This window comes from Euleptes europaea, chromosome 8 (genome assembly GCF_029931775.1).
Source record: "Euleptes europaea isolate rEulEur1 chromosome 8, rEulEur1.hap1, whole genome shotgun sequence".
Classification (NCBI taxonomy): Eukaryota; Metazoa; Chordata; class Lepidosauria; order Squamata; family Sphaerodactylidae; genus Euleptes; species Euleptes europaea.
The window spans coordinates 72730061-72753236 of NC_079319.1; the positions used below are offsets into that span (position 1 = coordinate 72730061).

The 23176-nt window shown below is 43.6% G+C and overlaps 1 protein-coding gene across 1 annotated transcript in view; it reads right to left on the minus strand.

The window, feature by feature from the left end:
* The window catches only part of RNF144B (ring finger protein 144B), a 53625-nt gene extending 31926 nt beyond the window's left edge, over positions 1-21699 (minus strand). The window contains exons 1-2 of the mRNA XM_056854345.1: positions 21672-21699; positions 3887-4074 (exon numbers count right to left, since the gene is read on the minus strand). Of these exons, the coding sequence (XP_056710323.1) occupies positions 3887-4051 (165 nt within the window). The 5' untranslated portion in view covers positions 4052-4074; positions 21672-21699. The remainder of the gene's footprint in view (positions 1-3886; positions 4075-21671) is intronic.
* Positions 21700-23176: the final 1477 nt, after the last annotated feature.

Genomic DNA, 23176 nt, shown 5'->3' on the forward strand with positions numbered 1-23176 from the left:
GGGAGGAGTAAAGTAATGGGGGGAAGTAAAGAGTTTATCTTTACAAAGCCATGCTAATTGTTCACTGCCTTTAAACAGCCTGTGGAAAAACAATGGACACTAATGTAGATTATAGTGAGGAGGGGGTGCCTATTCTTGCTTCTTCATGCACTAGACAAAGGTACAGGTAGGCTATCCCTTATCCGGGCATCCCATATCTGGACTGATCCAAAAGCCAGACCCTTAGAGCCGGCATGCAGGCAGATCCATGCTGCCTGCTTCCAATGTTTCCTCTCACCTAAAAAAATAAAATACAATGTTCACTGCATCGTAGGTGGAGACTGAAAGCCTGCCATTGCTAGTTAGTGTGTTGTCGCTCTTGTTTAACAGCTGATACAGGTACTCTGGTGAGATAGCTACACCTTCGCTTTCTGATGGTTCAGTGTACTCAAAATAATTTAAATATTGTTTAAAATTACATTCAGGCTATGTGTATAAAGGGTATATAAAACATAAATGAATTTGGGTCCATCCCCAAGATCTCATTATGCATATGCAAAAATTCCAAAATATTCCAATGTGCAGAAAGATCTGAAATACAGACCACTTCTGGTCTCAAGCAGCCAGGATAAAGGATATTCAACCTGTATAACCTTGAATTTACCAAGACTGAGGCCTTGCTCCTGCTAAGGTTTTAGTGGGAGCCACTGTTCCATCTGTGGAACATAGAACATGTGACAAGTATGCCATTGTCCATACTGCAAACATCAACAAATTGGTTTCAGCATGATAAGGAGCAGTTCATTGCACTGCATTTCAGAAGGGCAAACTTTCCTGTTAAAATTTAACCTCCATAAAAACACACTTTCAAATTGGACATTGTGAATCGGGTAGAATCCTCAAGTCCTTACTCTGCTGCCTTCACATATCTGTTCCTCAGTGTTTCAAGTTTAATTTCTTGACTTCTCTAGGTAAGCCCAACAGTCCATATATGGGGAGTAGGGGAACTCCATAAAACAAGATTTAAAATCAAACCATGCATTCCCCAAGGACAGTTGTTCCAAAGTAAAGATAAAACAAGTTTTCCAAAAAACTTGTACCACCTACAGAAGTGATAACAAGTAACCACAGGCATAGAAAAACAAGTTACCACCCCCTCCTTGGACAAACATACAAGCAAAGGCAGAAGTGGTAATCCAATCATGCATCTTCCAGTGTGACCCCCAATACCTTGTAGTTCCTATTCATACTGGGGAAAATATTGTTGGAAAAATATTGTATCACTAAGCACACTCAGGTGTAAAATATACAGGAGTGGATTCCGGTACTATACTGTGCTTGATTTCAGTACCAAGACTGACTGATATTTACATTGCTTTCTTAACAATGCACAGATACTGATGGAACATATGGAGATGTTCTTGGACTACTTCCATTTATCAGGGTAAAAGGTTAGTACTGTAATATTTACTCAACAAAAAAAACACTGACTTGTGTACTCTAGATGGTAAATCTTTCTCAATGTGGGGAATTGGTAGCAATCTGAATAGGACTCCTATTTAGGCCTGTCATGTAAAAACTCCACAACACAACTTACAACCATTATTTTTGGACAGTGGACTTCTAAACTTGTCTTCATTTGCTTAAATGAGATTTACTGTTTCTTAAGGAACTTTCAAACAATAAAAAGACAATTCTCTACAACTCAAACTGTACCACGACTGCAGTATTCCCACATAACTGGGGTATGGGATGGGGAATAGCCTATTTCCTCCAAAGAAGGTATCCAGGAGAAATATGCACTTCAGTAATGGAGAAGAAGAACTTAAAGCCTTCAAAGAAGCAAATATATGAAATGGTACAAATATTAAATCCCCAAGATGGCTAAAACATGTAATTACAACTTCCCAATTCTTATGCTTTAAAAATATGGGGTGTATTTGACATCTAAAGAAAAGAAGTACTATTTGCCTAGAGCAACCTGGGGGTTGATTTGACACTTATCACTAATAATCTCAGGGGCTACAACCAACAGCAGTAATATGACAGTATTTATGTAAATGTATCCCATGTACATTCACTATTGCAATGGATGCCAGGAGAATTTCTCACAGGTGACAAATACAGCTGTCAAGAGTGCACATTAGCTCAGCAATAGGATCTATCTTGAGTTATGGGGACCAGCCAATAATTCAATCAAGCACATGCTTGGCAGACTGAACTTCCAGTTTTAATTGCAGTTGAAAGGTAACAGGACTGGGGGAAAACCTCCAGGAGATACTTGAAAGCCACTCTCAGAGTACTAGGCTAGATAGACCAATGGGAGCTGGATCCTGGAGATTCCTGTGAACAGAAGATGTGGAGATTTGTGCTGATTACCCCCTACCATTGCAGACGTCCGACTCCTTAGGGACAGGGGACCCTGTTCCTGGAGGGCCCCTGTCCCTAGGGTTGCTAGCCTCCAGGTGGGGCCTGAAGATCTTCCAGAATTAGAACTGATCTGCAGATGACAGAGGTCCGTTCCCCTGGAGAAAATACAATCAACTCCATGGCATTATACTCCACTAAGGACTCTTCCCTCCCCAAACCCCTACCTCCCCAAGATCCACCCCCGAAATCTCCAGGTATTTCCTAAACCACAGTTGGCAACCCTACATGTCATTCAGGAGCAGCGTTTCAGGGGGCACTTGGGGCTGTAGTGGGGGTGGAGGCAAGAAAGTATAGCTTTGCTGATGAAAATCCTTCCATCACCAGATATTTTTAGGAGGATCCAAGTCATCGTCTGATGTCATTTTTGGGTTTTCTTGCTGTCAAGTTGCAGTCAGCTTATGGTGAAACCATAGGGTTTTCAAGACAAGAGGCATTCAGAGGTAGTTTGCCATTGTCTGTCTCTGCATATCAAGCATAGACTTCCTTAGTGGTCTCCCATGCATGTCCTAACCAGGGCTGACCTTGCTTAGCTTCCGAGATCTGACGAGATCGAGCTAACCTTAGCTATCCAGGTCAGGGCATATATTCAGTATAAGCTCCATAAATTCAGAAGAATATATCAATAGTACATATACAGGGAAGGAGAAAGAGAAAATGTTCGATAATCAGCCCTAGAAAGTGTTTTATCATGTCCAGGAGATTTGTCATATCTTAGCCCATCAGGAGGGGATATTTGTAAGAAATATCATGCTTTAGCATGTAAAACACAAACGCTTCACTCTGTTTCTCATCAATGAGACTAGTGACCTGCTGAAAATTACTATAAAATGGTTTGACTTTCAGCCTATTCTGTTCCTTCAACATTAATAACAGGAATGCTTTTTTTGAACTGTGGGATTGAGTTTGTTTCATTTGACATTCCCTCAGTGATCCCTCCTTCCTGACCAATGTTTTAATTGTTGTTTTTCTACTTTAATACTTTTTTAATTTCCTATCCCTTCAACCAGAGGTTGGTAGGATTTGGAAAGGAAAAAAAATAGATCAACAAATCATTAAATATTACATCTATTTAAACATGTGCAAGAAATTTAGCGACAGCTTCCAACCAGTTCATATCATTAGAAAAGAACAATTTCAAGATAACAGAATTACTAGAACACTGAACAGCAGTATTAACAAAAACTCCCAATATATTCCACCTGGCTTTAACAAAGGACAATGTAACAATATATGTGAGATGGTTTCTATTGCTCCAGAAGCACAAGAACACTTGCTTTCCATCCAAGGAATGCCATTTCTACTGGATTGATCTAAATGCTGTCTTCATAGGTATTTTGATTAAGTATATTGGGGGGGATTTTAATGGTTTTAAACTGTGATTTTATCATATATGTTTTAATTTGTTCGCTGCCTTGGTGGCCCTTGTGAGGGCAGAAATGCGGGATATAAATTTTGTAAATAAAAATAAAATGCTTACTGCGGTACAAAAGATGCAGCTGCAGTCTTGGAGAGTTGTCATCTTATCCAGTGAATATTCACAGAGGCAAAGTTTGCACATGACCAACGGTTCCAAGGATAATTCCCCAACTTCTGATATTCCTGCCATCATGGTGTGATAACAGATCTTTCCAACAGAGGCCATTAATACAAGCAGGCCCAACAGTTCTGGAAAAAAAATGTAAATAAGAGATGGTATACTACCACAAGCAATGATGCTAGCTGAATTTCACCTCTGCTTAAAACTGTGGTATTTAGAAGAAGGAGATGCACTGGAAAGTGCTGATATTAATTCTATTCAGGTTTACACTTCAACATAGTTTGCTGATTTCAACAGTGAGCATTAAAACACACCTAAGGACCATCCTTATAGTAAAAGGTAACCCATATTAACCAGCTAAAACAAACACTTCCTTAGAGGTCACTGCAAAGTCTAGCACTGTTTACTATATTTAATTATTTGGATGAGATACCTTTGAAATCACACAGCAGATTTCTGGGCAGTAAAACTGAGAAGGGCTGCAAAAATTCCAAGGTATGGCTCAAATGCATATGACACAGCAACCCTGCTGAAGCTAAGCAAATGTGGTTCTTGTCTGGACAGGGGTTCTCCTAGGAACCCTACATATGCCAATGTGAGTTCCACAGACCAAAGAAATGGGGGAAATGGGGGATTGGGCGGAGACTCCTAGCTATATGCAGCATTTGTGAGTGAGTTCCAGTCTTCTACAGGTCCAATCCATTATCATCTGGCACTCATTTCTACTGGACTGATCCAAATTCACTAGCATCACTAGCTGCAGTTCTACTGTTCCTGCTATTTAGGGTTGCCAGGTACTTCCTTGCAACCGGCAGGAGATGGAGGGGTGGGTGGAAATTATGGGCAGTAAATGTAGTCCGAGGTCTCCAGCAGCCACAACGCAATAATGTCATTTCCAGCATGCACCAGAAGTGATGTCATTGTGTGACCCACAGCCGCAGGGTCACTCTGGTATCTGGGCAAAATTCTATGGTAGAGACCATTTTTACCATAGAGTTTTGCCCAAATACCAGTGTACTGCAGTTGTTGGCAACGCAATGACGTCACTTCCAATGCATGCCAAAAATGACATTACCACGTTGTGAATGCCGGAGGCCTCAGACTATGTTTACTGCCTGTTAGTTCCACCACTGGCTGACCGAAAGGTGCCGGGGGTGAGCCCTAAAGAGGATTCCATGCTACCAGTGGATCCCCCGTTACCAGGCAGGGGTGGGGGCTGGAAACCCTACTGCTATTCATTGTAATAGAGGGGCCGCTTCCCTACTGCAATTGTTCCACTAGTTGTGGCCCTCTTAAGAGAGATCCTTCAGCATACCAAAGGCATTAGAGAGCTGCAGGAAGGTCTCCTTACTGTCAGATCTGAAATCAATGAACTGAAATCTCTTCAGAAGCAGACATCCAAACAACTTACAAATACAGAAAGCAGAATCTTCAGCCTAGAAGATGCTTCTACCTCTACCGCAGCCTCTGTTCAACAGCTCCAAATTCTAGATTTGAGAAGCATAAATTGTCATAATTATTTATAGTTGGTGGGGATCAGAGAAAAACTGGAGGGGAAGGATATGGTGGATTTTGTTCTATCTATTTTGAGGGACACTTTGTCTCTACCTGATAGGAATACCAGCCTCCTGGTGGGACCTGGAGATCCCCTGAAATTATAGCTCATTGCAGAGATCAGAGTCTGTAGAGATCAGCTCTCCATAGGGTTGCCAACCTCCAGGTGGTAGCAGGAGATTTCCTGCTATTACAACTGATCTCCAGCCGACAGAGACCAGTTCACCAGGAGAAAATGGCCGCTTTGGCAATTGGACTCTATGGCACTGAAGTCCTTCCCCTCTCCAAACCCTGCCCTTCTTATGCTCTGCTCCCAAAACCTCCCACCAGTGGTGAAGAAGGACCTGGCAACCCTAGTTCTCCAAGAAAAAACTGATGTTTTAGAGGGTGGACGCTGTGGCATTGTACCCCACTGAGTTCCCTGGTAGGGTTACAGGGACTGTGTTGTTATATTTACTATCTATTTGGAAAATAAAATAAAAACAATCTTAACAATAAAAAAGAAATATGGGATATTTGTAATAAACAAACATTTTAAAGAAAGTGAAAAAAATCCAAGAATGAAATACCACAACAACAACCAACATGAGTTGTTCCAATGAAGAAAACCACATACAAGTATCAGATTTAGGGTTGCCAACTTCTAGGTGTAACCTTGAGATCTTCCTCTATTACAACTGATCTCTAAGCAATCAAGATCAGTCCCCCAGGAGAATATGGCTGCTTTGGACAGTCGACTCTATGGCAGTATACTCTGCTAAGGTCCCTCTCCTCCCCAAATCCCGCCCTCCCCAGGCTCCACCCCCAAAATCTCCAGGTATTTCCCAACCCAGAGCTGGCAACCCTAATCAGATTGGATTTAGCTGACTAGCTAAATTCTGAGGAGCACAGTGGAAACTGAACCAGAATCTAACACACAGTCCCACAGTTCAAAATCCCCACTTGCATTTCTGATCTATTAAACTAAAAACTATTGGGGTGAGGGGACAGGAAGCAACAATACTATTCTGCCTAGCACAGCCATATCCAGGTGCAGAGCTCTGTGTGCCATTCTGAGCACCACAGTTCATACACAATCATGGCAAGCAAGAAAGGAATAAGAATTTAGAACAGGGTCTACTGGTTTTGACAGGCTGTCGTAGCCTGCTGTTATTTGTGAGTGCTGTTGACCATTTTCCTCCCATTGGGTCACCTGGGATACACGGAGGACTCTGAGAGGATGGGATTGAACCCCTGGCATTGTATATTCAGTTTCAGAGGCACTTACACGAAACAAGAAGTTCCAGTGTTCAGAAGCCCTGCCCAGAGTCAGAGGCAGGATGAGTTACATAGCAAGTTTTGACAGCAGAGCAAGAAGTGGCCCTTTGGGCCTCCATGTCAAGAAAACAGTGGGTGGGGGTTAAGCCCCCTGTCCCCAAGCACCATGGCTCCAATTCAGATCAGGCTCCCATGCACCTGTGAAACATGGAACTCCCTGATTGCACCTATTGACTGGATCTGGGGACATACTTGGGAAAAGCAAGCCAAAAGACAGCCAGCGTGGTATAGCTGTTAAGAGCAGTGGACTCTAATCTGAAGAACGGGGTTTGATTCCCCACTCCTCCACATGAGCGGTGGACGCTAATCTGGTGAACTGGGTTGGTTTCCCCACTCCTACATATGAAGCCAGCTGGGTGACCCTGGACTAGTCACAGTTCTCTTAGAGCTCTCTCAGCTCCACCGACCTCACAAGGTGCCTGTTGTGGGGAGAGGAAAGGAAGGAGATTGTAAACTGGTTTGATTTACCTTAAAAGGTAGAGAAAGTCGGCATACAAAAACCAGCTCTTCTTCTTAGATTTAGCCCAGGTATGTGATCTCTCTTATAGGGTTGCCAACCTCCAGGTGGTGGCTGGAGATCTGCTATTACAACTGATGTTCAGCAGATAGAGATCAGTTCATCTGGAGAAAACGGCCACTTTGGCAATTGGACTCTATGGCATTGAAGTCCTTCCCCTCTCCAAACCCCGCCCTACTCAGGCTCTGCTCCCAAAATCTCCAGGTATTTCCCAACCCAGAGCTGACAACCCTATTTATACAGTGGGTGTAGTGCATCAGTACCTCAGGGTTGCTTCACCATGATATTTTTCCATTCCCAAAGCAGTCCAGAAGCCAGCACCACCCGCGCACTCATAGCAAAATAAGAACCCATACTGCATATAACAAGTGGTTGTGTATACTGTTGTCTAACATGAAAAGTATTTTCACAGAGGAAAATTTTGAGGAGTGAAGTGGCTCTTTGTAACTGGCCTGAGAAGCAAACGGTTATTTGCTGTTGTTTTTCCTGGTGCAAATCTGCTGCACAAAAGCACCTAGTACAAGAGGTAACTTCGGCTGGCAATGCGACATGCTTTTAAATGAATTGCATAGCAAAAGCTTATTGAATTGTTGAAGCTGTTACTGGGGAAAGTAACCATCTGCCTCTGAATGCTTACAAACAAGCCCTGCATCCTTTTCCATGCCATTAGCCGCAAATAATTCCTTGTGAGAACAGAACAGGAATTGCAGCTTATTACCAGAAGCTTTTCTGAACAATGCCTTTAATCCAAGTCAGAACCCATAAACCACTGTTCTATAATTGTTGCAACAATGATCGTTATCAGTGAATCATCAAACAATGCCATGACGCATCAAAGCCCACCTTTACTTTCATCTGCAGTTTAATGTGCTTCTGACACCTACATATGTTTTTTGCAAAATGCATATGCGTTTGCAGGCCTGCTTTTAGAAAGGCCTTTTACAAAGTACCACACTGTTAGTTCCAACATTTAGTCTCAAAAGCAGGTGAGACTGAATGTTTTCCTGGTTGGAAATCACCCAATTTATTCTGATGTTTGTGGAATAAGATTTCTGTCCTTTATAAAACTTGTCATGGATTTCTTCCCAAAAATCTAAAATAAAGAATTTAGGACCCGCCAAGCCGTGGATCCCACTCGCGGGATCCGGGTTTGCGGACCCGCGGGGGTGGGGGAGGATCAGGGGGAGAGGGGCCGGTTCCCCTTACCAGCGGCCGTGTCCGGTGGGTGGCGGAGCCTATCCAGGCAGCAGGGGCATCGGCATGGGTGGCCCGGGGGGGCCCAGCCAGCCCTCACGGATAGAGGGGGTGGGCCCGAGTCCTACGTGGGGCTGCTGGGAAGGACAATGGTGGCTGCCGGCTCCCGGTGGCCCCCGCAGCCACCCCGCCTCTCTCAGCATGTCCAGCGGGCCCCGCGGGGGTCACGGGGCCTTCCCCCATCCAATGGGGGTTCGCGCCGGCTGGCATGCCGGGGGGGGATATATTGAGGCCCCGCCCCTGGCCGTGGCCATTCTTCCCCCCCTCCACGCCGCTTGTCCCGCCCACCCTCCCCTTGTTTATGGGGATTGGTAGGGTTATCAGTCACAACAATGGTTGGCGGTTTGGGCATGGGGCCGGATCCAGTTTGGGGGAAAGAAGGCCTGCGTGCCCCGCTTCCCATTTTGGGGACTCTAATAAGGGGTTTTGGGGGGAGGAATGGTTAAGCCTGTCTCGGGGGCTGCGGTGTGGCCTCCTCCCAAGTGGCAGTGGACCAAACAGTGGGCTGCCGCCCACGTGGGTCCCAGCATACTGCCATCTCAGGCTGCGCCCAGCAGGCAGGTTGGGCGCAGGGCGTGATCAGCTGACAGTTGGGTCAGCTGATCCCTGGATCCTGCCCCTCATGCTTGCCAATGCCTAACGCTGTAATCAATAAAGTTGTGGCCTGTTTACTCCAGACACTGCGTACTCGTCATTCTTGCGAAAAATCACGCTTCCTCACCAGGGTACTGGTAGCCCCTGGGGTGGCGTGGCCCCCCTTCCCCCCCCCCGGGCCATTCCCCCACCCCCCTAGGGCTGGGGCCGCAATCTACAGATTTGCCTTGCAATCCAGCATGCAGTTGTGGGAGTAAACCCTACATATGACAGCAGCCACATATGTTGTTCATGAGTCAGACCCAGTAGTGTGTAAATCAGGGATAGTGGTACAAAGGTCCACACAGAAACATACCACATTTAGCTCAAAAAGATTCTATACAAGACAAATCTACCTCAAACCCCAGGCCTCTTAAAACTAACACGCTCATAACACCCTTGAAGAAGTCCTTGTAAATGGAATTATAACTTACGTCAGCGACAGTGCACAAATATATTACCTAGTGCAGCTCACTGCATGTAGCATCATAATTCTGGATAGTCATATCTGATTTTAAACCCACTAATAAAAAGACACATAGAAAGTAGTCTGGGAAAGCTCTGTGGGCATCTGTTTACAACTCATTACATAGCCTGTCCCAAATATTTTTAGGATTACACCAGTCTACACAGAAGCAAACATACCATTAAATTAGTGGCATTTAGCACAGGGTGTTAATTTGACCTATTTGCGTTCTATTTACATCACAAATCCTTTGTAGTCGGAAAAATGCACAACATTCAGAAGTGATGTTTGTTCTTCTGTTTCTGTTAACTCATAATAAGCTGCAAATAAAGATACTCCTACGTCTGTTATTACTGCCAAACTCTGGCACAGTATATCCAGAAGATTTTAATCAATGTAAACAGACTCTCCAAAGAAGATAGGGTTGGCCTTGCATGTGCTTGTTTTGCCATCAAGCCACAGCTGACGTATGTCAACTCCATAGGGTTTTCAAGGCAAGAGATATTCAGAGGTGGTTTGCCATTGCCTGCCTCGGCGTCATGACTCTGGTATTCCTTGGAGGTCTCCCATCCAAATACTTGCCAGGGTTGAGGCTGAGAATGTGTGACTGGCCCAGGGTCACCCAGCCAGCTTCCATGGCAGAGTGGGGATTCGAACCTGTGTTTCCCAGATCCTATTCCAACACCTTAACCAGTAAACCATGCTGGTTGGCCTTAGGATGAAGTAAACAACAGAGCTGCCATGAGTTCAAGTTGGAGATCCTCAGCACTGTCCATGGTCTCAAATACATTAAAATATTGTTGATATGATCATCCAAACATGGGCTACTACACTAAATATAGGTATTGGAGCAATGGACTGTAATCTGGAGAACCAGGTATGATTCCCCACTCTTCCACATGAGCGGCAGATGCTAATCTGGTGAACCGGGTTGGCTTCCCCACTCCTACACATGAAGCCTGCTGGGTGACTTTGGGCTAGTCACAGCTCTCTTAGAGCTCTCTCAGCCTCTCCTATAGGATTGCCAACCTCCTGGTACTAGCTGGCGATCTCCTGCTATTACAACTGATTGTCAGTTATAAACTCTATGGAATTGAAGTCCCTCCCCTCTCCAAACCCCGCCCTCCTCAAGCTCCACCCCAAAAACCTTCCTCCGGTGGTGAAGAGGGACCTGGCAACCCTACCCACCTACCTCACAGGGTGTCTGTTATGGGGAGGGGAAGGGAAGGTGATTGTAAGCCAGTTTGATCCTTCCTTAAGTGGTAGAGAAAGTCGGCATATAAAAACCAACTCTTCTTCATTAAAGGTACATCAAACCAGGATTTGAAGTGGTCTGGAGTTGGTTGTATTAACTACAGTCAGTCTTAACTATGGTTTCACATGATGTACAAATGTGGACATCTTATCTCATTACATGCTTGTTCCTTAATGGCTTCCTCAACACAATGAAGGACAGAATACCAACCAGATCTCTTTTGGAAAGCAAGCAAAGGCAACAAAACCAGCAGGTGTTGATGCAAGGTGAATCCTAGCATCACACACTAACAGTTGTTCAAATAAGCCATGGTTTTGCACTTTGTCTGAACTGAGCCGATATCCGATGTTTGCTACCATTGAGAATAAGCATTGCCAACTGTATTACTCTTTGTAACTTGAAGAGGCTCATGTGTAGCTTTCTTGATTGCTATATTGTAGACGACATTCATTGCAATACAGTGTAAAGACCACTGAACTCAGCTTCCAGATACCCAAAGATGTAAATGTAATATTCTGTGCACTCCGCTCACCAATATAATTTAAAATGGTCATGGTTTGTTTCAGTGCAAATCTACACCTAAGCACAAAGGGTTTCATCCTGAAAGTCCTTGTGCCAATAAATTCAATGAAATTAAGAAGCCTCCATACTCGTTGCATCTCAATCAGATCCAAAAGAATTACATCCAGGGCTGTGAAACAGTTATTACTAATTTCTCTGGCTAATCAATGGACAATTAATCAGAAATGAACTGTTGCCAAAGAGATGCTAGAAAACAGATTGCAATCAAGTCCCAATCTCACCTTTTCTCCAGTCATACTTGGTGGGATAATAATTCAATGGTAGAATGCAAGCTCTGCCCACAGAAGTTGCCAGGTTCAGTCCTTGGTAACTTTGGTAGCAGCTGTCAGGAAAAACCTACGTGTGCCATAAACCCTGGAAAGAAACTTCAGAGCCACTGGGTCAATCTGAGTAAATGTAAAGCAGCTTCCTGTGCCCATACATACAGTCCTTATGCAGTTTCCCATGCGGAGGCTGGTCAAGCCCAAGCCTGCTTAGCTTTCAAAGCAGAACTACATATTTTAAAACTAGACCCTCCAAGAGAAAGCTTGTATCATAGTCTATCGCTTAGAGGAAGCTAAAATTAGACTGCAGTACTTACATTTACTTAACCTTTAAAAACTATTCATCAAGGAATGCTTAAGACTCAAGATACACTTGCATACTCTTTATTTGCTCACTTTCAAAAGTTTTGGCCTATCCACACCACTAAGTCACAAGTAGATCTTGAATCTTTCATGACTGCCTTGCATACATTTTAAGAAAATATATTTAAAAGATTGATCTGCTTAACAGAACATCGAATATGTCAGGGTAAACACACACACAAATGCACCATTAAATCTTGCCGGCATCCAAAAGACCGGAAAAGAACGAAGTGAGTGAAAAACAATTGTACAAGGTGTTTTAGCTTCTTTTTGTCATTAAGATTTGCATTATACCAAAATAAGCTATTTTCTTAAAGAATACTACAATTTTCCATTAGCGCTTCAAAACGTCCATAACTTGCTACTGATTTGCGTTTAGCATCTTCCATGACATATGTCATTCCAAGAGTATGAGATGATGTAAACTAGTAGTTAGGAGCATTTTTAAGGAATAGTTCAAATTGTTAGCACTGCACCTTCCCTCCACCTGCAGCCCTATGCTTGCACAGGCAGGGTTTTAAGTGTTCAGATACAATGAAAGATAGGGATGGAGAGCTTTAGAAAGCCTTCTGGCACTCCCCCTATAAACTGAGTGATGATACAACAACAAAGATGGGAGGAAAGATACCAAAGAATTTACTATGTCAATAGCAAGCTTGATCTAGAGATCTAGCAGGCCACCTGCTAGGAAAATAAATTGATATCAACGAATAAATCCAGTAGAGATTTCTTTAACTGAAAGTGAGGGTCTGAGTTTGAACCATCTTAATTGTTTTCCTTACAGTGCAATCCTAAGAAGAGTTACTCCAGTCTTAGCCCATTTATTTCAATGGGTTTAGACTGGAGTACACATGAACACATTAAGCTGCCTTCTACTGAATCAGACACTTGGCACATCAAAGTCAGTATTGTCTACTCAGACTGGCAGCAGCCCCAGGATCTCAGGAAGAGGTCTTTCACATCACCAATTGCCTAGTCCCTTTATCTGGAGATGTGGGGATTGAACCTGGGACCTTCTGCATGCCAAGGAGAGGCTCTACTACTGAGCCATGGCTCTCCCCTAACTCTCCTTAGGAATGCACTGTTACACTCATAAATCTTAATCTGCATGGAGTATCTGGACCTTTAGAGTGATAATTTCATCATTGCAAAAAGTGACAATACCAGCTCTTGTTTTCCTTGTACTGACAATTCTTAGCAGTGACAGATGCTAACAGTTTTAGCATATCTAATGGATCACAGAAAAACAGAGCACACTGTAGAACTATGGACGTAACTCTCCCTGAGGCTTTTGAGGTTAAGCAAAATTCCCTACCTTTCAGTGTTAACAGCAAGAAATCTACTGTGTAGCACAGAGACCATGAAACCTAAATCTGAAAATGACAAAAAAATAATGCCATCAGGAAGTGTCCAGGATGGAAAAAACACGGAAGAAACCACTTATGTGGAAATGTTTTGAACATGATGCAACAAAGGGGAGGGGGGCAATTATTTTTATTCGAACACAAACCATAACAGCAAGATTAAAAATTAATCAGAAAAGTTAAACTTATACTTGGCAAACTAAATGGATGTTCAATTTCAATGAGCTCTTATAAAAAGTTAGACAACTGTAATATATCTACATGTCATTTAAAAACAGACATATTACTGTTCCAACTTCAGATTAACTAAAAAGAATAATATTGCTTGGTGTAACTATGGAGTTTTATCAAAGGAAGTGGTTTTCAAACTGTATTCTGGGAAACTCCAAGGTGACAAGACAAGCTTTCTTGAAAGGCAACTTTATTCACAATCTTTTTGCTGCTAAATACAGCTGAGAGTGTGTGATAGGGTGCACTATCAACATGTGGAGGCCGAGGTGAAACTCAAAAGACCTGGGCATCTGCACACATATACAATGCACCTTCCCTGTAGGATACATCTTTTTAAATACTAAAATCACAATCTTCAAAGCATTTTACTGAAAGTGTGAAGTTTGTAAGCCAATGCTCTAAGGAGTTACTTAGGTACATGTTCTGCAATGGCTGCTCCTTGGAGGAAGGGTTACCTTGGTAATTCCATTTCTTTTTATTTTAGAAAAGGAAACAGCATAGATGTTACACAGAACCAGCATGGTGTCTTGGTTAGAATTTCAGACTAGGATAGGGTTGCCAGGTCCCTCTTTGCCACCGCTAGGAGGTTTTTGGGGTGGAGCCTGAGGAGGGCGGGGTTTGGGAAGGGGAGGGACCAATGCCATAGAGTCCAATGGCCAAAGTGCCCATTTTCTCCAGGGGAACTGATCTCTATAGGCTGGAAATCAGTTGTAATAGCAAGAGATCTCCAGCTAGTACTTGGAGGCTGGCAATCCTAGACTAAGATGTAGGAGACCCAGATACAAATCCGTACCATGCCATAGAAGTTCACTTGGTGACCTTTGGGCAGTCTCTTTCTCTCAGTCTAACCTACCGCTCAGAAGCTGTTCACAAGTTACAATGAACACATGCACAATCCATGTACAGTGTACACTTGACTGTTGTTTATAGGTGCGTTGAGTCATTCTCATCCTACAGTCTACACACATACAGCTGATCACGTTATACAAAACCCACATTTATCAAGGTACTGGTCCCCATTGTTATTTGTAAAGCAAATGTTCATTGGCTCTTTCTCACCAACAGTGGTACATGAGTTCACCATAACATGTGAACAGGGCAAGAGTGGTTGTTGTGAGGGTAAAACGGGAGAGAACAATGTTGTATGCTATTTTGTGTCCTAATGGAGAGCAAAGAGTGGTATTAATATCTAAATGAGGGGTCCCCACCGTGGCTACCACTGAGAAATCTCTGTCCATATTCAGATGACCAGACTAACTACAGTTTGGTTGACAAACATGCCTCAGAAGTCCCTGGACTCAAATCCTCCTTCCTCACCTTGTATATGGCTTATAGTCTAAAGCAGGGGTGTCAAACATAAGGCCCAAGGGCCTGATCTGGCCCCTTGAGAGCTCTTATCCGGCCTGCGAGCCAGCCCTCTGAGGCAGCCACCCCCCACTCTCGATCTGGGCTGGCGAGGCATGGCCCGGCCCAACCAAGTGACATTTATGTCCCTCGTAACAATTGAGTTCAACACCCCTGGTCTAAAGACTTCATAGTTTGCAATAAAAACAAATTTGTTTGCCATCTCTACTAGATGGAATAGCACACTGCAGTTTGCTTCTTTCCTACAAGCCTGGATCAGCAGTCGTTTGAAATCCTGGTTTGTAAGCAAGGAACAAACCACAATGTGTCATCTCATATATTACAGAGGTCACAGCAAATTGCTGTTTGTTATAAACCAATAAGTCTACTATCTATCAGCCACATGCCAGAGGAGCAGGGAGCGCATGCCACTTGTGATGATAAAGGTAAATGGAAGAGGGCCTGCAAAGATGAGATAAGAGATTGGGCAGGAAACAGGCAACCCTTGCGGTCAGTGCTATTAACTGAGCCCAGAAACCAACTGAGAACTAGAACATTGATACTGCAATAATATGCTCAGTACATTAGGTGCTTGTTAAAACTCTCACTGTAGCATTCTTGACCAATGGTAGATTCCCAGTCACTTCCAAACAGAAGCCCCTGGTGAAGCACATTGCAATAGACTGACCCGTACGTTACATAGGCTTGAATGTCAACAGCCTGAACCTTTCTACTTAGGACAGCATATACCAGCCCAATATGGTAAAAAAGCACTCCTGGCCGCCACCATGAACACATGAAGCTGCCTTATACTGAATCAGACCCTTGGTCCATCAAAGTCAGTATTGTCTACTCAGAACAGCAGCGGCTCTCCAGGATCTCAGGCAGAGGTCTTTCACATCACATACTTGCCTGGTCCCTTTAACTGGAGATGCCAGGGATTGACTCTGGGACCTTCTGCATGCCCAGCAGATGCTCTACCACTGAGCCACACACCCTCTAAACCTCGCTTACCACCTGAGCATCCAGGAGCATGGCCTTGTCCTAGGGTTGCCAATCTCCAGGTGGTGGCTGGAAATCTGCTATTATAACTGATCACCAGCCAATAGAGATCAATTCACCCAGAGAAAATGGCCTCTTTGGCAATTGGACTCTATGGCATTGAAGTCCCTCCCCTCCCCAAACCCTGCCCTCTTCAGGCTTCATCCCCAAAATCTCCAGGTATTTCCCAGCCCAGAGCTGGCAACCCTACCTTGTCCAGAAACACTCCTAAGCTGCAAGCCTGATCTTTTTTTATAACTCTTTCAAGTTTAGCTTATAACAACAACAAGAAGAAAATAAAAATTCAACAGAAGTAGGATAAAGATGCTAGTACAGTCAAGATATGTCTCGGTGCTTCGCCTTGCAAGCTTGATCATTAAAAGACAACACGATCTAATCCAGAGCTGGATGAACCCTGCGTCAAGGCTGTGCTTCTACCTCTTATCCAGAGAAAGCTCTGCCCTTTATGAATGAGTCATATTGTACTCATATAAATGCTTTCTTCATTATTCCCATGACTACAACAAAGAAACAGAGGCAAAGCATTATATTAGTCCTGAGCTTCATATTACTGAAAAGTCAATACCATTAAGTGGGAGTAAGTGTAGGCACTAAAGATCTTTTTTTTTTTAAGCTTGGGGAAATAAGGCTACAGTTTGATCGGGCCTTCCTTGAAGGCAGGGAGAATCCTATCCAACATTCCCTTCGGCCAAAGCAATGTGAAGGATCCTTGCAGCAGAGGGAAAGTTTGCCTTAATTAACCACAGAACTCTGTTGTTCTCCTGAAAAGTCGTAAGTGGTAAACCATTAAAGCAGAATCTACCCATCCCAGTTGATAGCAGTTGCTGTAGCTTAATTTCTAGTCTTACCAAATTCAGCACAGTAATTTCCTTTAATTTCAGTGGAAACATAAAGAGCAAATTGGAAGGACATTTAACATAAACGTGCATTAAAGAAGTGTTTTGAAAAAGAGTACAACCCTGTCTTTGTGAATGCCAAGTCCTATACATATCTGCACGTGCCGTTCTGGACAAACCGCAACAGCAGCAATGCTATTAGGGTTATGACACCCAAGAGTTTACAAAATTAGGTCCCAAACAAAAAATGTAATCAGGTAATCTGTGCCCCGTGGCTCAGAGTGGTAAACTGTAAGCTCAGCTCATGACCTGAGTTCGATCCCGACGGAAGTCGATTTCAGGTAGCCGGCTCAAGGTTGACTCAGCCTTCCATCCTTCTGAGGTTGGTAAAATGAGTACCCAGCTTTCTGGGGGTAAAGTGTAGAAGACTGGGGAAGGCAATGGCAAACCACCCAATAAACAGTCTGCCTAGTAAACGTCGGGATGCAACATCACCCCATGGATCAGTAATGACCCAGTGCTTGCACTACCTTTACCTTTTAATATATCTAAAGCTGCAATGTGGTCCATCCCTGCATTTCTCAGCCAAAGGCATGCATCAGGTTTCATTGAGCTCACTGAGAGATTTAGTCTTAAGCCTTGATCATATAAACTCTTGGTCATGAGGCACACACCATATAATTTTTTACAAAACCACAGAAATTGTGTATTTTGGCATACAAAGAAACAAATGTGTCCAGTTTAGAGTTATTACAGAAGAAACGCGTCCTGTATGATTTGGCTATTTCTTTTTCTTTTTAAGGAAAAAAACCCAGTATTTCATTTCCTTGTTATATTACATTAATGATCAGTTAGTCCCTCCTGAACTAGAACTTTGTATGTACAAGACCATGACAATGGAACGCTCAGTGCAAAGTTATTTGGCACAGGAAGCTAAGTAAACATTTGCGAACACTGCAAACTTACCCAGTACTTCCAAAGACCCTCAAATTGCATTTTGCATACAAGTCAGACTCCAGAAGCAGAAATTCTGGGGCTTTAGTCGACTATGCCAGAACAGAATAGAATAAGGTCTTGTGGCTTCTGGGTTTCATTGCTGTTGAAAATACCAGCCCGTCTGAGTATAAGGACAACCAGCTCCCCATGACTTCCCATTGCAGCTTATTTTCAAAAAAGGAAGGGCAAAGTATTATGTTCTTCATATCAAACCAAAGTCCAGTTCTCAAAGGCAGAGTTCACTAAAACAAGTGGTCTAGAAACCTTAACGAATGAGCAATACAGCAAACAAATGGCAGAATCCCCACACAGCCAGGAAGCTCACTGGGTGTCGTTGGGCCAGCCAATCACTCTCTCTCTCTCTCTCTCTCTCTCTCTCTCTCTCTCACCTACAGCACAGGGTTGTTGTGAGGATCAAACTGAGTAGGGAAGAATCATGCATACCACCCTCCACTCTCTAAGCAAAAGCAGGAGAAAAATGGATAGATGGATAGAATGAGCACAGTAGCTTTTAGAAAAGACTATCAGCTTTTCAGTTTAAAATCAGCGGGGGGGGGGGGGCAGTTTCTAAGCCTCCTGGGCTGCAAAAAGCACTGAAACAAGTTCAGGACATTTCAAGCTTGTAAAATGAGGGGGGGATCAAGGGTCTTTTCTGCATGGCTGTTTCACTCGTCATCATTCCTCCAATGACTTTGGGTCTTTGTTTGGATTCTTCATGCCGCTTCCAACCATCAGAGATCGCCTCGCTCTCCCCCTGCAGTTCCCCGCATTTTGCCCACATTTTGAGGGACCTGTTTTATCTCAAATTTGAAAACCCAGGGGAATGCATGGGGAGAGCGAGGTGACCTCTGACAGTCGGAAACGGCATGCAGAATCAAAACAAAGACCCAAAGCCCATCGGAGGGGTGGTGGCAAGTGAAACAGCCAAAGATCTTCCCATTTACAGAGGTGTGCTTTTATGGCCTCCAATAAGTCCTGATCTTCAGTCCCATCTGTTATGCCCCTTTGTACCCACATTCCTCCCCCTCCACAGCCTTAGCACTGCCAGCTACCCCCAAATCTGAATGCTTTAAGAAAAAAAGAAAAAGACCACCTCCTGTAAGAAATGAAACTGGAAAATCTGATCTGATCCAAGTTCCAGGTCAGGTAAACATGACCTGGAACCAAAACCAGGTTTTCTGGCTGAACCTTTATATCGTATTTATCAGCATTGGTTTACCAGCTCAAACAGATCTGGAGACACTAGAGCCCTCGATCGTCTCGCCATTTTATTTCTGGCCACCATGTGGAACTTATTGATGAACTCTGGCACACTCTGAAAACAGTGGAACAATAACTAAGGTTCAGGAAAGCCCTAAGTTGTTCCCCAAAATTGCCATCGGATACAGAACGTTTGTGGCCAAAACCACATAACAAATCCTGCAGATGAAAAGCCCAATTCATTCAAGAGGTGAAGAATGGCAGGTGATGCTCTATAATTGACACAAAGAGTCCCCCAACTTCTCTCGCATCAATCAGCATCATTGAGTAGCCAGCTCTGGGTTGGGAAATACCTGGAGATTTTGAGGGTGGAGCCTGAGAAGGGCAGAGTTTGCGGAGGGGTGGGACTTCAATAGAGTACAAGACTCCACCTTCCAACATGGCCATTTTCTGTCTCCTGGAGGTCAGCTGTAATCCCAGGAGATCTCCAGCCATCATCTGGAGGTTCACAACCCTAATAACCCCTGAAGTACAGGTTATTATTATTTTTTAAAACATATAACAGTTGAGAATCTACTCCACTCACTGAAGGGTCAGCTACCTCAGAGAGTTCACTTCTTCACTTTAGGCTTTTAATTTGTTAGGTGAGCAAATTAGTCATGCCTTACTGTCTGTTGGTTGGAGGAGATGAGTGGCAGCTATATGGTAAACAGGCTGTTATCAGAAAAACTCTCAGATGTAGTCCAAGGTGGACCAAGCAAGGAATTTATCATACCTTACCTCTCAGCTCAACATTACACCTCCAAATACCCAGCATTCACTTTTAAGGAGCATTACAAGCTGTGAACAGGTACAGCAGTCAAAAGTCCTGTTGTAATATGAATACCCAAGCTGCTCAGTACCGATGAGTGAAAACATCGGTCTTCAAGCCCAATATTGTTTTGCAGACAAATCTTTCCCAGCCCTGCTGAGAACCTCTATCTAGAGATGCCAGGAACTGAATCTAGGACTTTGAAGGGGAGAGGCTGTAGTAGAGCAAACACTTCACACACTTAAACTGGACTCAAATATATACATGAGGGCCAGCAAGACTAGAGTCAAATTCCCTTTCTGATTATAACTTCTGCAGAGGTATCTGTGTGTAATGTAATTCTGAATGTGTGACCTGTACTCTTCATTTTTACACATCTTTCATGCCAGCCTCCAAGTGGGACCTGGGGATCCCCCGGAATTACAGCTCACCTCTAGACTGCAGAGATCAGTTCCCCTGGAGAAAATGGAAGTTTTGGAGGGTGGACTCTATGACATTGTACTCCACTGAGGTCCCTGTCCTCCCCAAGCTCCATCCCCAAACCTCCAGGAGTTTACCAGCATGTATCTGTCAACCCCACCCCACCCCATCCCCCACTGGGGGCAAGGGGGTACCTGGAAACCCTAATTCAGAGCCATGCATGCTCTGTACTGGCACACAGATCTCTGTGCAGAAGTTACCATCATTGCTGGAGGAAGGGGTTGAGGACAGCAGATACAATCTTGATACTGCCTCCATACATGCATTTCTACCCAGTTTGCCCATCTGCACAGGACTAAAACTGTTGGTGAAATCTCCATTCTTCTCTTTGCCCCGAAAAATACAAGCATGCACACCGAAGTCGTGTCTTTAGAAATAACTCCGGCACATTTATTAAGAGAACAAAAGCAGCACCATTTCCTTAAGCCTTTCAGGATATTTAACAGGAGTTATGGGGCTGGCATTTGACTGGCACTTTATCATATTAAGTCTTAAAGCAGAAGATCACTCGCAGACTAAAGAGCAGAGGCCGCTTTGTACTGACATCATTGTATAAAATAATGTATACAAGAAGTCTATAAATATGCAGACACACAAACATATGGCTTTTATTTTCTCTACTGGATAATAAAATAATCTACATGAGGAACCAAAAATATTTAGATTACATATTCAGTATTTGCCAGCAGAATGCTGCTATTCATTAAGTCTTAATGGAATTAGAAAGGGGAGGGGGAAATGATATTTGAGTATTTATGTCTTAAATAGGATTGGGGCATTTATGTTCTAAATAGGATACAGGAATTTTCGTTCAACGTACAAAACATCAAATAGATTCGCATTGTTGCAATCACCCTCTGACAGAAAGTTTGACACCATTTGCAGCACATAAGTTAACACGCCATTGAGTTTCTGCTTCCATATAATTATGAATGAGCATTTTCAGTTACATCTCCAAGCATTTTTCTATCGCTGTTCTGATACAGTCAACATTTTTCTCCCCTGAATTTGTTTAAAAGTGCTCTGGTATTTAGCATTTAAGAAACTAATTTTTACCCCAAAAGATTTTCTAAGCACTGCAATACTGGCTGCTGATGTTAAAATTATGTACCCAGAACGATTTCTGTTTTACTTTACTTTCCTTGGCCAGCACGCAAAATCTCCTCCTGTAAAGAAACAGAGGTCGCACCAACATACCTTGCAAAAGGAGAGAAGGATTCGACCCCCAGCAGTGTGACTTTTCAAACGCTCCACTGGCGCTTCAGTGCTTCCAAGACTCATGTCACAGCCAGCAAACGCTCAAAGCCTGAGAAAACAGATTGCATTCGATTCTTTTCCTTCCTTATTACTCCCGGTGCCTGAAAGCTTTACACATTACAGATCTGAAAGAGGACTCATCTCCCAACCCTCTCAGCACTCTGAGAAATAATCTCCTCCCTGCTATTAAGAGTATGTTGCCATTATCTTTAAAAAAAAAAAAACACGTCACCGTACACATATGCAATAGCTGTGGGAAAGCTGCACTTATTTATACAGGAAGCCTGAGCTGCAGCACTTCCTAGTTCCCAAGTCTCATTTCAACTACAGGTGATTATTTTTAACCCTCCCCAACCCTAGCTGATGCATATCACAGCTGGCTTTGTGGGAGGTTTTCTGAACTCTTGACAGAAATGTCAACGTGTTTCCCCCAGCTGGGTGGCTAAAGATTCGGATCTTAACAAAAATCTTCATATTGATAAGAGTCACACAGAGCTTCTTCAGGGCAGCTGCCTTTTCTGCCAGCAGCTCCTTGAAGGCAGCAGAGGACAAAGGTTGTGTAATAATAGGTGACTTCAGCCTCCATCACACTGACTATGTTAATGTGTGCTGAAGTTATAAGAAAGGCAAAAGTTCTAGTTATGATCAACCTCCAGGTACTAGCGGGAGATCTCCTGCTATTATAACTGATCTTCAGCCGATGGAGATCAGTTCCCCTGGAGAAAATGGCCGCTTTGGCAACTGGACTCTATGGCATTGAAGTCCCTCCCCTCCCCAAAACCCGCCCTCCTCAGGCTCCAACCCAAAAACCTCCTGCCAGTGGCGAAGAGGGACCTGGCAACCCTAATGATAAATATGTGCCTTGGATAGGGTTGCCAGCTCCGGGTTGGGAAATACCTGGAGAATTTTGGGCCGGAGGCTGAGGAGGGCAGGGTTTGGGGAGGGGGGTCTTCAGTGCCGTAGAGTCCAATTGCCAAAGCGGCCGTTTTCTACAGGGGAACTGATCTCTATCGGCTGGAGATCAGTTGTAATAGCAGGAGATCTCCAGCTACTACCTGGAGGTTGGCAACCCTAGCCTTGGAAAACCTGCTTATGGAGCCAACTAAAAGGGAAGACAGCCTTGAACTTGGTCCTGAGTGGTGCTGCGGACATGATGTGAGATGAAACTATTGTTGCAGCAACTTAGAATATTGATCACTGTGCTATTAAAGTTCAGCATTTATGTAACTAGAGAGTTGTCCAAAAACACCAGCATGATCACGTTGGATTTCAGAAGAGGAAATTTCTAAAAAATGAAGGGATCAGTCATAAAGAAGATAAAAGGGAGGATAAAAAGTTCATATCCCTTCAGGATTCTTGGAAATTATTTAAATCCATAATAATGCCTGTTAGGGAGAATATATATTGAGATAGGAAAGGTACTGCCAAATTTAAGCAGATTGTGT